This window comes from Toxorhynchites rutilus, chromosome 1, assembly GCF_029784135.1.
Source record: "Toxorhynchites rutilus septentrionalis strain SRP chromosome 1, ASM2978413v1, whole genome shotgun sequence".
In the NCBI taxonomy this organism is placed as follows: Eukaryota; Metazoa; Arthropoda; class Insecta; order Diptera; family Culicidae; genus Toxorhynchites; species Toxorhynchites rutilus.
In genome coordinates, this window is record NC_073744.1 from 111,605,366 (window position 1) to 111,619,426 (window position 14,061).

The following is a 14,061-nucleotide window of genomic DNA, read 5'->3' on the forward strand; positions in this document are numbered from 1 at the left end:
AAGGAAATTTGGTCTGCGTCGCTGATCAGGATTATAAATTTTATCAAACAGATTATTCCTGATTGGCACCGATCACACTATAGCTTTCAGTCTACTCCTTCATCAATAAGTAGTAGATAAGCTTGAAGTGTAGTATAAAAAAGGGGTATACCACAATAGTTCAAAATAATGGACGCAGTGGTTCACACCCAACAGGGGAAAAAAACATTCTCGTATAATCTCTTGATATAGCGAGTTAAAGCCGCTTTAATCATATTAGCTCGAAATCTATGTGTACCTGTTTTCGAGCGGGACAAGGCTAGCCATCGCCATCGCTTTCCTGGTGAAACTTGACCGGACCAGTAACTCGGAGATGATTCGCCAATTCTTCCACTATAAGCGTTATCCAAAAATGCATACGTATCCACAAAGCTCTCTCTTCAGTAGATCGTAACCGAAATAACTCGAAAAAGTGTGGACCCTTCGAACTCACGATGAAGTGAAACGGTACCACGTGCGAGACGTGGGTGCAGAGCATTCCATTATCGAGTCACAAGGATCGGTTGCTCGTTCCACTTTAAGCAAGCGCTCGTCCGGATAGATCTCAACCTAAGGATGGTGAAGGAACAGGAGGCTATGTGAATGAGAAGAATTCTGGAGGAAGAAGTTGCTCGGGCCGCTACAAGGAAGAAGTTAGCTGAGAAGTATTTTCTTAAAAAGAAATATGAAATTCTTCTGGCAGAGGTGCAATATTTGGAGGAAGGGGCCAGAAGGAGATCAAGACTGAGCAGTCGAGCTAGTCGTGAGAGGGTTCAATCGTGGGTATGCATCCAGGAAGTCGGCCATCACATCGAGTGGAAGTAGTGCCATCCAGTAGCATCATGTCAACGGTCGTAGCCTCAGAAGCAACTCAACAGTCTGTCGCTTCAGTTGCTGCTACTTCAAGTACCATCGCGTCGAAAATCTCTGTTTCGGCAACTTCTGCTTCAGCATCAATTTCTACGCCAATTTCGATGGACGATTCGGGTGTGCTGATGGAATGATGTAAAGACAACAAATCGAAACTACCCTCCGATCGCAAGTCAAGCAGACTAGATGTTATTCCTCTATCGGGATCAACTCCCGAATAAAAGTGCTCCGCCTCCAATTGTCGACTTTCCTTTCTTATTTAGTCGCAATCGCAATCTACCAGTCAAAAATAATTAAACAAATCAAATAATTATGAGTAGGTGATCGGGATGTGATAGTGCGATCACGTCTTCGATTAGTAAAGGCCCAATGTTACACGATGGATTAGTAGAGGGAAGTGTACCAGAAGTTCTTCCTTCACATTATGGGCCCAGTCACATACCTATGCCCAAGTGTAATCATATGTTCCCAACTTTCGATCCAAGTCTTGGCCAAAATCATAAGATAAATAGTTTGATGCAAAACTTCAACAACATCGTCGCCACTAATCCACCAATGTCGTTTCTCAATGGGGGCCCGAGATGCCTGATAAACGGGTACTCAGTAGGTTCATAAAATCTTGCTCCATCAATAACGATGGGAATTTCTTGTTTAATGTTAAGTTCCGGAAGTCAACCAACGTGGAGCAACGCGAATATTATCAGTACGAGCGTAGCTAGGACGGTGGTATAGAGTCGGTCCCCGTAAATCAAATTCCGGTTTCATCGCAAAGAAAGTTGACCTTGAACAACATCGGTGAAGTTTCAGGGACCACCAATGTATCGATGCAGCCTATATCTAGCGTAACTTTTCCCCAGTTTATGGCTCAATAATTACCCGCCACACCAGTCCGAAATGGGCCATCTAGTATATAGATGGCAGCGAGACAAGTTACGTCACGGGATCTTCCAAAATTTGCTGGTGATCCGCAGTATTGGCCGTTGTTTTATAGCTCGTTTTGCAACTCCACAGAAGCGTGTGGATATACAGATTCGGAAAAAATGGCGAGATTGCAGCGCTGTTTGAAGTAGTTCGGAGCCGTTTGCTGATGCCACAGTCAGTGCCATACGTTATCGATATACTACGCAGGTTGTCGACCATACTACGATATACTACGCAGGTTGTCGACCAAAAATCCTGATTTATAATCTCCTCCATTATCTCCCTCTCCAAAAATTGATAATTTACAGACGCAGATTAGCTTCGGTCTCGCGGTACAAACATCGTAGATCATATGTCTATCGCCAATCTTACTTATCATCTGAGGAATTCGAAGCTGTTTCACGAGCTAGTAGAGAAACTACCACCTCAAATCAATATGCAGTGGTCCTACTACAAGAGCAAAATTGCTAGTGTCAACCTAGCGACCTTTAGCGCTTTCATGTTCGAGCTGGTGATGAGCTGGCTTCGGATGTTACGCTTCCAATGGACACTCTCACTCTAAACTCGAACCCTGGTAAACCAATTAGAGAAAAGTCGATGTTGTATAGGCATACTAAGAAAAAATAAGACGCTAGTGGAATAGGCGCAGATGACATTCGTGTATTGTGGCGAAAAACATCACGAGATCGCGAACTGCAAGCAATTCGAAGCACTCGACGTCGATGATAGGTGGAAGATAGTGAAGGAGAGAACCCTGTGCAGGAGTCGCCTCGTACCTCATCGGAAATGGCTATGCCGTACTAAAACGGATTAACGGATGTAGGGTACACTATAACAGCCTCCTGCATCCACCGAACAGTTCGGAACAGACGGACGCAGTGAGAACCACAGGAAATACAGACACAGTTTTATACCAAAATCTGCATCGATCGATTTTTTTTTTTTTTTTTTTCGATGTCGTATGCCTAATTTTGATATCAACCGGTAACGATACATGGAAATGAGAAGCACATCAGAACCTATGCATTACTGGATGACGGGTCAAATTTTACTCTTTTGAAAAGCAATATTGCATCCGCTCTATGCGACTCATGTGGGGGGTTCATGTAAGCCTATGGTGCGTTCCGTAAAGACAGCCATGTCAGCGATTGCGAACCATTCACGTCATCCGAACGACGAAGTTCAGGAGACGTTAGTGCTGGAGACTGAGGCCATCCTTAACTCCAGACCGCTCACTTTTATCCCTTTGGAGTGAAGGGACAGCGGTTGGTCAAGTTCGAAACCGAAACCACAGAGCAGTTCGAAAAATTTTACGAAACCACAGAGCAGTTTCGTTCAGTAGTTGGGTTAGTTCAGCCCGTCGGTAGCTGTCAACGTGACAACGAATAGTAAACATCACGGGAAACGTCAAACAGCATAACACGGTACGCACATTCAGGAAAACCATTCACAAAGCGTGATTACGGCAAAACAGTGGCGATTAAAAGTGGAAGCTAGAACCTATTAGTAAAATATCTATATAATCCTACGGTCAGTAAAACTTATGTCTCAAATCATGCTAATTCTACAACTAATAGGAGTACCGGTAAGTTTCATGTTTTTTTTCAAAAATTATTGCTTTATTCTGCAAAAATGGTTACAAATCTAATATTCTAAGTATTGCCCATAGTCACAACTCCAATTTTTGACTTCATCAAAATAGGAGAAGTGATGGTCAACCAGGCCATGTTGCATCGATCGTAAAAGGTAGTAATCGGACTGAGTAATGTCTGGAGAACACGGCGGATGGGATAGGACCTCCTATTCAGCGTTTCTAAATATGTTTTGACCGGTTTCGCGACATGTGGCCGAGCATTGTCGTGCTGCAAAATAACTTTCTCGTCTCTTTGTTTTGTATTGTGGCTGTTTTTCCTTCAATGCACGGCTCAACGCATCAATTGTCGTCGGAAGAGGTCCCTCATCTCGTGGCTTAAATTCATACTGGACCCAATGACCTATCTTTCGGATCATTCCCATTGCTTTTAAATGATCGGATATGGATTGCTGAGCTGCTTCAAGTGTATCTGCAGCAGATCAATTTCCAAGAGCGGTGGAGGAGATCGCCTTCGACCACTGTATCGACGACTACGTCGATAGCTACGAGAAGGTTCGAGCAGTCCACAAACACAGAGGGCCTTCGACATCCGGAATTGGTGCTCCAAGCGACCGGGTGTAGCGTGGGTGCCGATCCATTCGCCAATAACCGCAGTACAACGGTCCCGCAAACAGAGCTGGAGCAAACAGAAGATAAGAAGATTATAGAATAAGCCGACCGCTTCAACACGTAACTTTGCGATGGTGAAGTATACCTACCAAGGGTCGTCGAAGATGGTTACGAGCCTCAAGTGGTCTTTAAGCTCTCATATTTGGGATCAATTGTGATTCTTGATAACACAACAACACGCACTTGGATTATAGGCGGAAAATTGCAAAGGCGTATTAACCTGGCAAAAGCTAATAAATTGTGGTGGGTCAGACAACAAAAACCCACAATTCCCACAATTCGTGAGTTATCACGATGAAAAACTATTCGTCCCACGAATTTTTACATCCAGGCTATCTAAAACTTTTACGATAGTAATCTGAGCTAATCGCTTCACAAGTTTGGAAGTAATCGATAAACAAAATTTCTTTTACATCCGAAACAATTGCTATTGCTATTGCGAAACAAACTATTGCGCAATGAATTTGGTGAGTAATTCATCTCTCGTTTTGGACTAGTTATGGGAGTAACTCAAAATTATACAAAATTGAACTTCTCGTATGAATCACCTAAAACGTAATCATGGCCAGTATTTACATGAAGTAACCTTTAAAAATTTATTTCAATTTTAAACTCCCAATCAGGGGTACCAATTGTACCGCACCACGACTGTATTCTGACGACTGTCACCATCATTGGCCCGTAACAGTCGTTAGATCAATCTATTAACGACAATCACACAGTGAAAATGTCGTGCGACATTTATATTTACTGTCGTGTGCTGTACACGGCTGCATTTCCATATGTGAGTATTTTGTTCATTCGTCTGCGACAGGCCTGGTTGCTAACTAGTCATGTTGTTTGTAGATTCGGAATGCAATCGTAAATGCATTGCTACTGTCGTGAATGATTTTTTTCCCTCGTGCTGATGATGTCGGGTGTCTTTGTATATATTATGCAACGTCGTTCGCTTACAAAAGTGTGTTCTTTATTCACCAGTATTTTATTCATTTTCTCATTCGCAAACTATAGGTTGTAGGCTTTGAAACGGAAGATAATTTTCAGTTTCTGGTGAATTCTGCAGCATATTCCGAATTGTGAGTAGTGAGGAGTGTGAGCAACAGGGGAGAATCTGTTGAAAGAAATGCGAGAGGAAGTGTTGTGGGTGGAATTAGCGTAGATGAAAGTTTCGCGGGTGCAAATGCATGGCCAGATGAGAGTGAAGCTGGGGGTAGTGGAGCGGGTATGAGCAACGATGGAGTGGATCGTTCGGATGGAATTTCTAACCCGAACGGAAATCGAACTCGAAGCCCCCGTGGCAAGCGCCACGCAAGCCACTAGGTCATGAGGACCATACATAATAAAAAATATGTCCTTTTTTTAATTCTTTATTGAAGAGACTTTCAGCCTCCTGGGCTGGTTCGCCTCTAAAAAAAATTGTACTGAGCCTGTTTGAAATCCATCGGTTTTCGAACGTTTAAAGTTGGCTTCCTACTTGGAGGATAAACCTAAACATTCCCATCACTGAGTATTTCCCGATGTCATCAATATACATATTAACAAAGAAACTCTCGCCTAGAATCATTAAGGAATCCGTGCTTGTTTCTCCTATGAATTGCTGCTCATTTGTGTACCTATCCTGATTCGGCCATCCCAACAGTACATCATTCTCGATACAGCCGATCTAAAATTGAATCGGCTGTCTCTGTATATACGTAACTTGTGCTCACAACCACATCCCAGAGCGTACTGGTGAAAAAGCACAAACGCATAAAATAAAGGCTTGTCTTACGATCGCGATTTCTTGGTCATGACATTTTTCTTGCGACAGTCAAATTTGACAGTAACTCGGGTAAACCGATGATATTCATCGCATCGTGAGCAACTGTTACAGCGACAGAATTAATGGAGTAGCAGACACGAAAAAATGGAAAATTAACAGTACGTTTGGCTCACTACGATCGGGCCCGACAAATCAGACAAATTCGACGAAGCACCGACTGCTATAGCACAGGTTTATTTTATTCATTCGTGCTCTGTCGCTTGTATGCGAATGTAGCGCGCACACAGTGAGTCTCGATTTTATTTCATACCGACTGTAATGAAAATGCAGTACTTTTGGGACGCCTGCTCCCAATGATAAATTTTATATTTTTTATAATTTTCCTGTGTTTTTCTGTTAATTAAAAACCAAACGCTTAAAAATCACCCTTTATATTAATTATAATTAATCTCAAACTTAGGTTTCTTGTATCAGTAAATTTGATTTTTCATTAGAGAATGAAAACAAAGACTTGATAATGAGATTCAAGTGGGAGAGGTGACACCTGATTTCTGAACCCTAACATATTTTCAGGCAAAAGTGCCGGGTGAATACCACCTCTCAACCTGTTATTTTTATTCAGGATTGAAAACCTTACTATCCTCTCGGAAACGCATCAAATGTTTCGTTAGTCATGCATGATTCATACAGTATTCTAAAGCCCTTAATTTTGGCCAATATATTGGCCATACTGTTTGAAGAGGTCAAGCGGCGCTGGAGCCAATGGCGAATCGGTACGTGGAACATGTTGACCTGTGATAGGCATTTCCGACTTATCAAAAAACGATTAACTGTGATAGGTAAATCGACTTACTAAATGAAATAAAATTAATAAATTAATTATTAATGTCCGATATGGACTTTGAATAACTGAATTTAACCCGTGTTCATAAAGAGGTGTTCTGAAAATTAAAATTACAAATCGTCACTTATAGAACGAAAAAAATCTGTTGAACATCCTGATAGCACGCTCGGTCTGACGGCTTATAGTTGCACGTATGCCATCTGATTACCAGTATTTCAAATTATTCATAATTCAGTAAATACCTGGCAAATTTGTAGTCACCAAGCAAGCGAATATATTTTTCAAGTTTCATTAGTCAAGTTATCCAGAGAAGTGTAGAGAAATATGCTAATGATGGACCATTATCAGCACATAAACAACTCCAATAAATGTTGTGTGGTAGAGAAGTGGCATTTCCACCCTCAGATCTGATTTAATGTTTGTGCACAGTCAATTGAAGGCTATGTTTTCATCCTAATATGAAATATCACATTTCGATGAAATACTGCATTTTGATCAGCTTTTTTAAATGCTCTGGAAATTGATTTACTTTCAGTGAATGTTACCAAACCCTTACCAAATTTAAATTTGACGAAAAGAGAAATTCATCAATACCGGCATACATCAATACATCTGATGACATTGAATGGATTGAATGTCAATGTCAACCGAAACAATTTGTCAGTAGATTTGGATGGATAGATTTGTAAATTGCAAATTCTTAGTTTAGTTTATGCATATGCAAAGGTAAGTATACTTCACCAATCGGACGGCGAGAAACCGAATAAGCACAAATAGTTACATGACCAAAAATACTACTAACGGATGGTTTTGCTGGTTACGGAAAGCCGTCGCTAGTGATCCATTTCTTTTGGTTTCAACAATCGTTTATTTTAACTAATTACTGTAGACACGTGAAACGAACCTAATTAGGTCGGTGCGAGTTACACTTTTTGATGTAGTTCACTGATCGTTTTAAAAGTATGTTTAAACATAAAATTTCTCACTGTTGTTGCATTTAATATGTTTTGCGCTTCGTAAAACCGAAGATACTACTCCATCCTATGACTTAGTGGTAGAATTGCTCCAATCCTCGCTGAAAGTATGGAACAAGATAAATAATCGCAGCTTTAGATGACAGGTCCATGTTGTCACTTACCATCCCGGAACATTCTCGGGCTCATCGCATCGCTGTATTTCCTCATTGTATACCAAACCAGCGTGGCACGCTCCTTGTCTTGGTTCAACTCCATTAAGACAGATGTAAAACTTTGTGCAATCATCCGGATGGGGATAGGTGTGATGTGTAATCATCTGGCCGTTTCCATCAATCTGTCTGAAGTCTGTTGGACACTGGAAGCCGTCATCTAGTTGTTCTGAGAATTGGACGAGATGTTTGAATATCCAAAAGCTGTCAAGAGGTAAATCACTTACTATTAGCCTCGCTTCTGCAGCCAACCCGGCCGGATGTTTCTGGCCAATCGCACGATGCGGTTTTTGGATTAAAATGCAACCCAGCGGCACATGTTACTTCAAGTTCATGTCCATTTACGCAGTTGTAGAATATGTTGCAAACCGATGAATCTGGATGCGGGAAGTGTCCGTTCTGTCGGACACAAACACCGGATGGTTTAGGTGTTTCTGAAATAAATTGTTATACTTGAAATTTCTTCCTTTGTTTTGATGAATATAATCTTACGAAGTTCCTTGCGATCACCACAGTCAACGTTGAAGGGTTGGTCACATTTGTTGTCACTTTTGATCTTAGGGTCGAATACAAGTCCATCAGGACACAGTAGTTCCGAGGCATGATTGTCACTGCATTCGTAATATTTATCACATTGGTAGGGATCTTCGAATTGCCCATTTTCCCGAGGGCATTCAAAATGTATGTCACCGGCATCTGCAGAATTTTAGCACGTCAAATACGTTCTTATATTGTTTCGTAATCTCCACAGTATACTCACATGCTCCGAGGAAAGGTATGGTCAGTAGCAGGAAAAATTGATTCATGTTGGGAAAGTGTGAAGATCTGAACACAACACAAGATCTCAGCTGACTGATGTCCGTTATTGATGGGTTTTAACGTTTTGTTGATTTGGGCATCCCTCCCTTTGCAGTGATGCGTAAAGGTGCAATTGAACTTACATCTTCTGGGCACATTTGGGCACATTTGTAACAGCTTTCATGCAAGGGAAAAAACGCAAATATGTGCTGAATTTATGCCACTAGACTGCTTTCAGACTAATGATCTGCCATTAGCAAAACGAATACATTGACTTGTCCCAAGAGTATTGACCTGCCATTAGGAGTTGAATAATCGGGGCGATTTCGGTCGGGTTGGAAATAGATCTGGTATGTTACGATGAATAGCCATATACATCACACTAGACTCAGATCAACGCCTGATCCCTCACATCTGAGAAATCTTCCGCAAATTTCATTTTTTGAATTAAATTATCTATATTTCGTGTTGATTAATTTTCATTCACTGATGCTTAGTGATGTTATATGTTAGATGGAACTATTTAGATGTGATCTTGTATCACATATGTCACTTATAAAACGATTATGTTCCCAAACAACATGTGATAACGTTAGTAACAAAAATATAATGTTTTTTACTTCAAATATTGATATGCGATTATGACGAAGATGTAACCCAATCAACTTTGAAGTCCTTTTTAGTTTTTATAGAACGAAACAAATAGTCTATTATTTTGTTCACTGGAACACTCATATAAAAAAACCTATTCTAATACTTTATGTTATTTTCTCGAAGCATAAGCTGTCATGGACTCATGCAACTGTATTAATAACACTCATTTTTTACGCGAGCTATCTTCAGGACTTTAGTTTTTCATTATCGTTTTCATATTGTTTCCTCAAATTATTGGACTCTGTCGTTCCCTGACTCCATAAATCGTATTAAACTTGGCTTTTTTCTATTCCTACCCATCAACTGTTCATTAATAAGAAAGTTTCACATTCGTTGTGATTATCTTTAATTAGGGTTGGGGGCACACCGACAGTACAGAAAGGCTGCAGCACCTACGCCTATAGGTGTTCATTGAATACATCGCTATTTCTTCCGTTTCAGTATCATTTTCGCTTTGATTATGTGAAAAAATTATTTCGTTGCGAAAGAGAGAATATTACTAGGTTGGTATTAAGGAGAAAGTACTTTTTATATCGTGAATTTGGGTATAACACTTGTTGAGTAGTTATTTGCATGTGGCATATCCACTGCAATGGTGTTCATTCTTCTTTAATCATTTAGTACATTTTCAGAAGACTGCGTGTCACAGGTGACGCTTCGGGTGTAAACCGATTCTCGTTTTGTACAACTTTTGTTGCAGGGTTTCTCTAAATAAGACGATAACGATATAATATATCAGCCATTCCATGCTAAACCGATACAGTGGTTCTTAGATTTCCGTGAAAATTGGTAGTTGTGTTCCTTATTGTAAGATATTAGTCCCGTTTTTTTCGTTAGGGTGACCATTTCGATTTTAGGGTGGCCGAAAAATTCTTTTTTCCATTTTTTCCAAAACTGATTTTTTTAAAAATTCATAACATTTCTACTGCTACAGCAATTCAGATGATCGACATATCAAGTTAAAGCCAATAAGCTGCTCTTTTTTGAAGGACGCTATATTTTCAAATATTTTTTCCAAAAAGCTAGCGATTTTTTACATAACATTTCCAAAAATCAGAGATTTGTTCCGTTTCTTTTTTAAGTTATGAATTTTGAAAATTAACCATTGGTCTGCAAAAACATGTTTACCCTTTTTTTCAAAAATGACTTTTTTTTAAATTCATAATTTTTGAGTTACTGGACCGATTCAGATGATCAATATATCAAATTGAAGCCAATGAGCTAGCATGTTTTAAAAAACTGTTACACTCGCGAAAAAAATGGGTTTTGTTTTCGTGATTATTGATTGTATTTGCTTTTTATAGTTTACATCACTGGTACTCAACCTTTTTTAAAGGGAGTCACACAAACGTGCAATGCATGATGTCGCGGGCCACATAAAAATAATAAAAAAGCGTGATGTCCAAGACACAACCTCATTGTTAACATAGAACCACGGAATTATTGCGGCGAGAACAAAAATTAAAGAAACTTGATAATAAAACTCTTTGATATAAATATTTGATAGTGATGACAAGGGCCGATAAATGAATGCTTTCACTGAGTGAGGAGTTGTCTTTGTCATTGGCAAATTTATTCTAAGCATTAACATGTACTGTGCATTAACATGTACAGGGCTTCGGCATCTTCAATGAAAATTCCAGTGCCTCTTTCAAACTCAAAGATCCTTGTTCCGTGTATGTCGCAGAAATGGGTGCGATATACTATGCTCTAGGGATCATTGAAACACTGCCCATCGACCATTATTTTATTTTTTCAGACAGTCTCAGCTCAATAGAGGCTATCCGCTCAATGAAGGTTGATAAACGCTCATCTTATTTCCTAACAAGAATAAGACATCTATTGAGTGTTTTGGTCGAAAAATTATTCAAGATTACCTTAGCATGGGTTCCCTCTCATTGCTCGATTCCGGGGAATGAGAAAGCGGACTCGCTAGCTAAGGTGGGCGCTTCAGAAGGCACACTTTTTGAAAGGCAAATTGCCTATAATGAATTTTTTCACATTCCTCGTCAGGACACACTCGTTAGTTGGCAGCGCATGTGGAGTGAAGATGAGTTCGGTCGTTGGTTACACACGATTATCCCTAAGGTCTCGACGAGTGCATGGTTCAAGGGATTGAATGTAGGTCGTGATTTCATTCGCGTGATATCTCGGCTTATGTCCAATCACTACAACCTAAACGCGCATCTCTATCGCATTGGGCTCGCAGCAAACAATCTTTGTGATTGTGGCGATGGCTACCACGACATCGAGCATGTTGTCTGGTCGTGTATCCGGTTCCATGCTGCTCGCTCTCAGCTCTCTAGAGCACTGAGAGCACAAGGCAGAAAATCGGATATCCCCGTCCGGGATATCTTAGGTAGCCGGGATCCTGATCTTCTGCTTCATCTATACCTGTTCCTCAGAAACGCCGATGTCAACGTTTAATGATGTTTCCTTCGTTGTGTCCCCGTTTCATATCCCTCCTATCCGATCGATAAACTTTTACATAGTCGCGGCAATACATACACACACTCTTTACAGATGCACGGGCCGAAGGTTGTGCAGTTCACTGATCATTCAACAAGAGCCAAAGGTTGTACCGCTCATGACAACTCTACACGAACTGATGATTGCGCCGGCTAGTGACCATTCTATCCTGGATTCCTCGAGTCGAGAAAGACGCACCACGCTAGATATGGGGTACAGACTAGGGAGCGTTGCTGATTAATGGTCAGCTGCATCCCAATAGGAAGTAGCCCGTGTCGGGCACACGTATAGAGCATCGAAGACTGCAACATACCAATTATGAGAACACTTGTAATACTAACCTCGAGCCAACCGCGAGTAATCGGTTACATATTACTAACATAGTTGTAAGACAAAAATTGTCAAAATATTGGACTCCCGGCCCCGTCAGGCTAACGCCACATGTGCCTTAATAAAAAATATATTTTGGAAAAAAAAAAAACATGTACTGTGGATTGCTCACTGCACTTAAACTGAAATACTGATCATTTTTAATATTCATTAGTTTTTTAGTATCTCTTAGCAAAATTAGATCTCCGATGCAGAACAAAACAGCTCAGAAGACGAAGAACGGCAACAGAAAATCCGAACCGAAACTATTGTGTGGTGGCGGTGGAGGGGAAAGCAATAGCATCGAAACAAATTTTCATCTTCAGTTTTCTACCAGAGAACACAACTTTCATCCTAGAAACAATAATTAAAATCTTTAAACTTGAATGAACAATTGAAAAAAATAACAAATAAATCATTAACGATTTATTAGTCATCCAGCTAACGATCGGACGGCAGCAGGGTTTTCTAAATGCTATTTCTCGAGGTTTTGCCTAGTTAAGTTTTTAAATTGTTTTTTTTCAATGCTAGAAGCGAATTAAATGAATTAATTAAAGCCTCTATAATTCAAAACAACCTCATTACACAAATAAAAATCCACATATACTATTGAATTCACAGAGACACCCTTCAGCTTTAAATAAATATAAAATAGATTTTTAGAATGCTAAATTCTAAAACAACAGCGGCCGTTTACGTTGTTTTTAAGACGCAGCTGAAGGTGGTTGATTTACAACTCATTCTTGCTCTCGTGCTTGGGTAGGCCACAATTCATTCTTGTTCTCGAGAGAACAAAACACGATGTAAAAATACAGATGCTCTTTTCACCAGACGGCTCGCAAAGCGGTGTCCCCACCGAACAAAATTGCCCCATACTGTGCCGCTGTGTGTGTCATTAGCTGCTCGTTGAACCTAGAAGATTTGAATGGTGATGATGATGATGTTTTGAATTTTAGAGACTTTAAAACTCATCAGTTAATTCGTCTCTAACCTTAAGAAAGACCAATTTGGAAAAGCAATCAAAACACTCGGCCTCTAGAAAGATCATTTCGAAAGCCTCGCTGCCGTCTGGTCGCTAGGTGACTGAATACTGTAATTGTAAATCGCGAATGACTTGTTTATACTCAATGAATATAATACAGCGAAGCTTAGATCGCAATACTTGCTCTAGCCGCATTGTACGAAGAACGAATGCTACATTTGCATTCCGAGTGACCGATTTACGCTCACCTGATTAGTAGTGATATTTAAATATTGTATCTCGACTTCGGGAACACGGTAGGATAATGTGTTTTCTTTTAATTTTCGTTAACTTGAGTCATAACCGTAATGTATAACGTCCCGAAAAAAATTTAGAGAATTTCCGATGCTATTGGTATGCAAATCATCAAAATCCGTTCAGAACTAAAATAATTATTACGTTAAAACTATTTCATAAAAAACGTGACCCGCTTTATGATTTGGTGCCATTACTGAGAGACGTATGTAATCTTATGTCAAAAAATAGGTAATGTTTTCATATTCATATTTTAATTTTTATTCACTAACGTCAACAAGAATAGCCCTAATGATCAGTTTAAGTGCATTTTAAAGATATTTAATTTACTAATGCTCATCAACGTTTCTGTCAGTTCGTTGGTGTTCAGACAGGTCTATGCGTAGTTCAGTTCTACTGTCTACGCGCAATTCTTCGACGAAAAGGTCCTTGTCAGAAGCTTTTGTCTTCCACTTCCATTCACAGGTTGTTGTTCTTGGTATCATCGAAGTATTCCGTTGGCCGACACTATACAGAGCTGCCTGATGGTCGCTGTGAGTGTAGAGATGTCGTTGACTTTGGAAACCTTCCTTTGAGCTCCCTATCACTTTTTGAACGGAGTACTTACGCTTCACTAGTAATGCAGCCAACC

General features: G+C 40.0%; 1 protein-coding gene across 1 annotated transcript; it reads right to left on the reverse strand.

Annotated features, from left to right (window-relative positions):
- Positions 1-7,617: 7,617 nt before the first annotated feature.
- Positions 7,618-8,670, reverse strand: LOC129761332 (protein obstructor-E-like). Its single transcript, XM_055759051.1, has 5 exons — positions 8,625-8,670; positions 8,357-8,560; positions 8,092-8,298; positions 7,817-8,033; positions 7,618-7,753 (listed from the first exon to the last, which is right to left on the reverse strand). The coding sequence occupies exons 1-5, from the start codon at positions 8,668-8,670 to the stop codon at positions 7,720-7,722; spliced, it is 708 nt and encodes a 235-aa protein (XP_055615026.1). The 3' UTR covers positions 7,618-7,719.
- Positions 8,671-14,061: the final 5,391 nt, after the last annotated feature.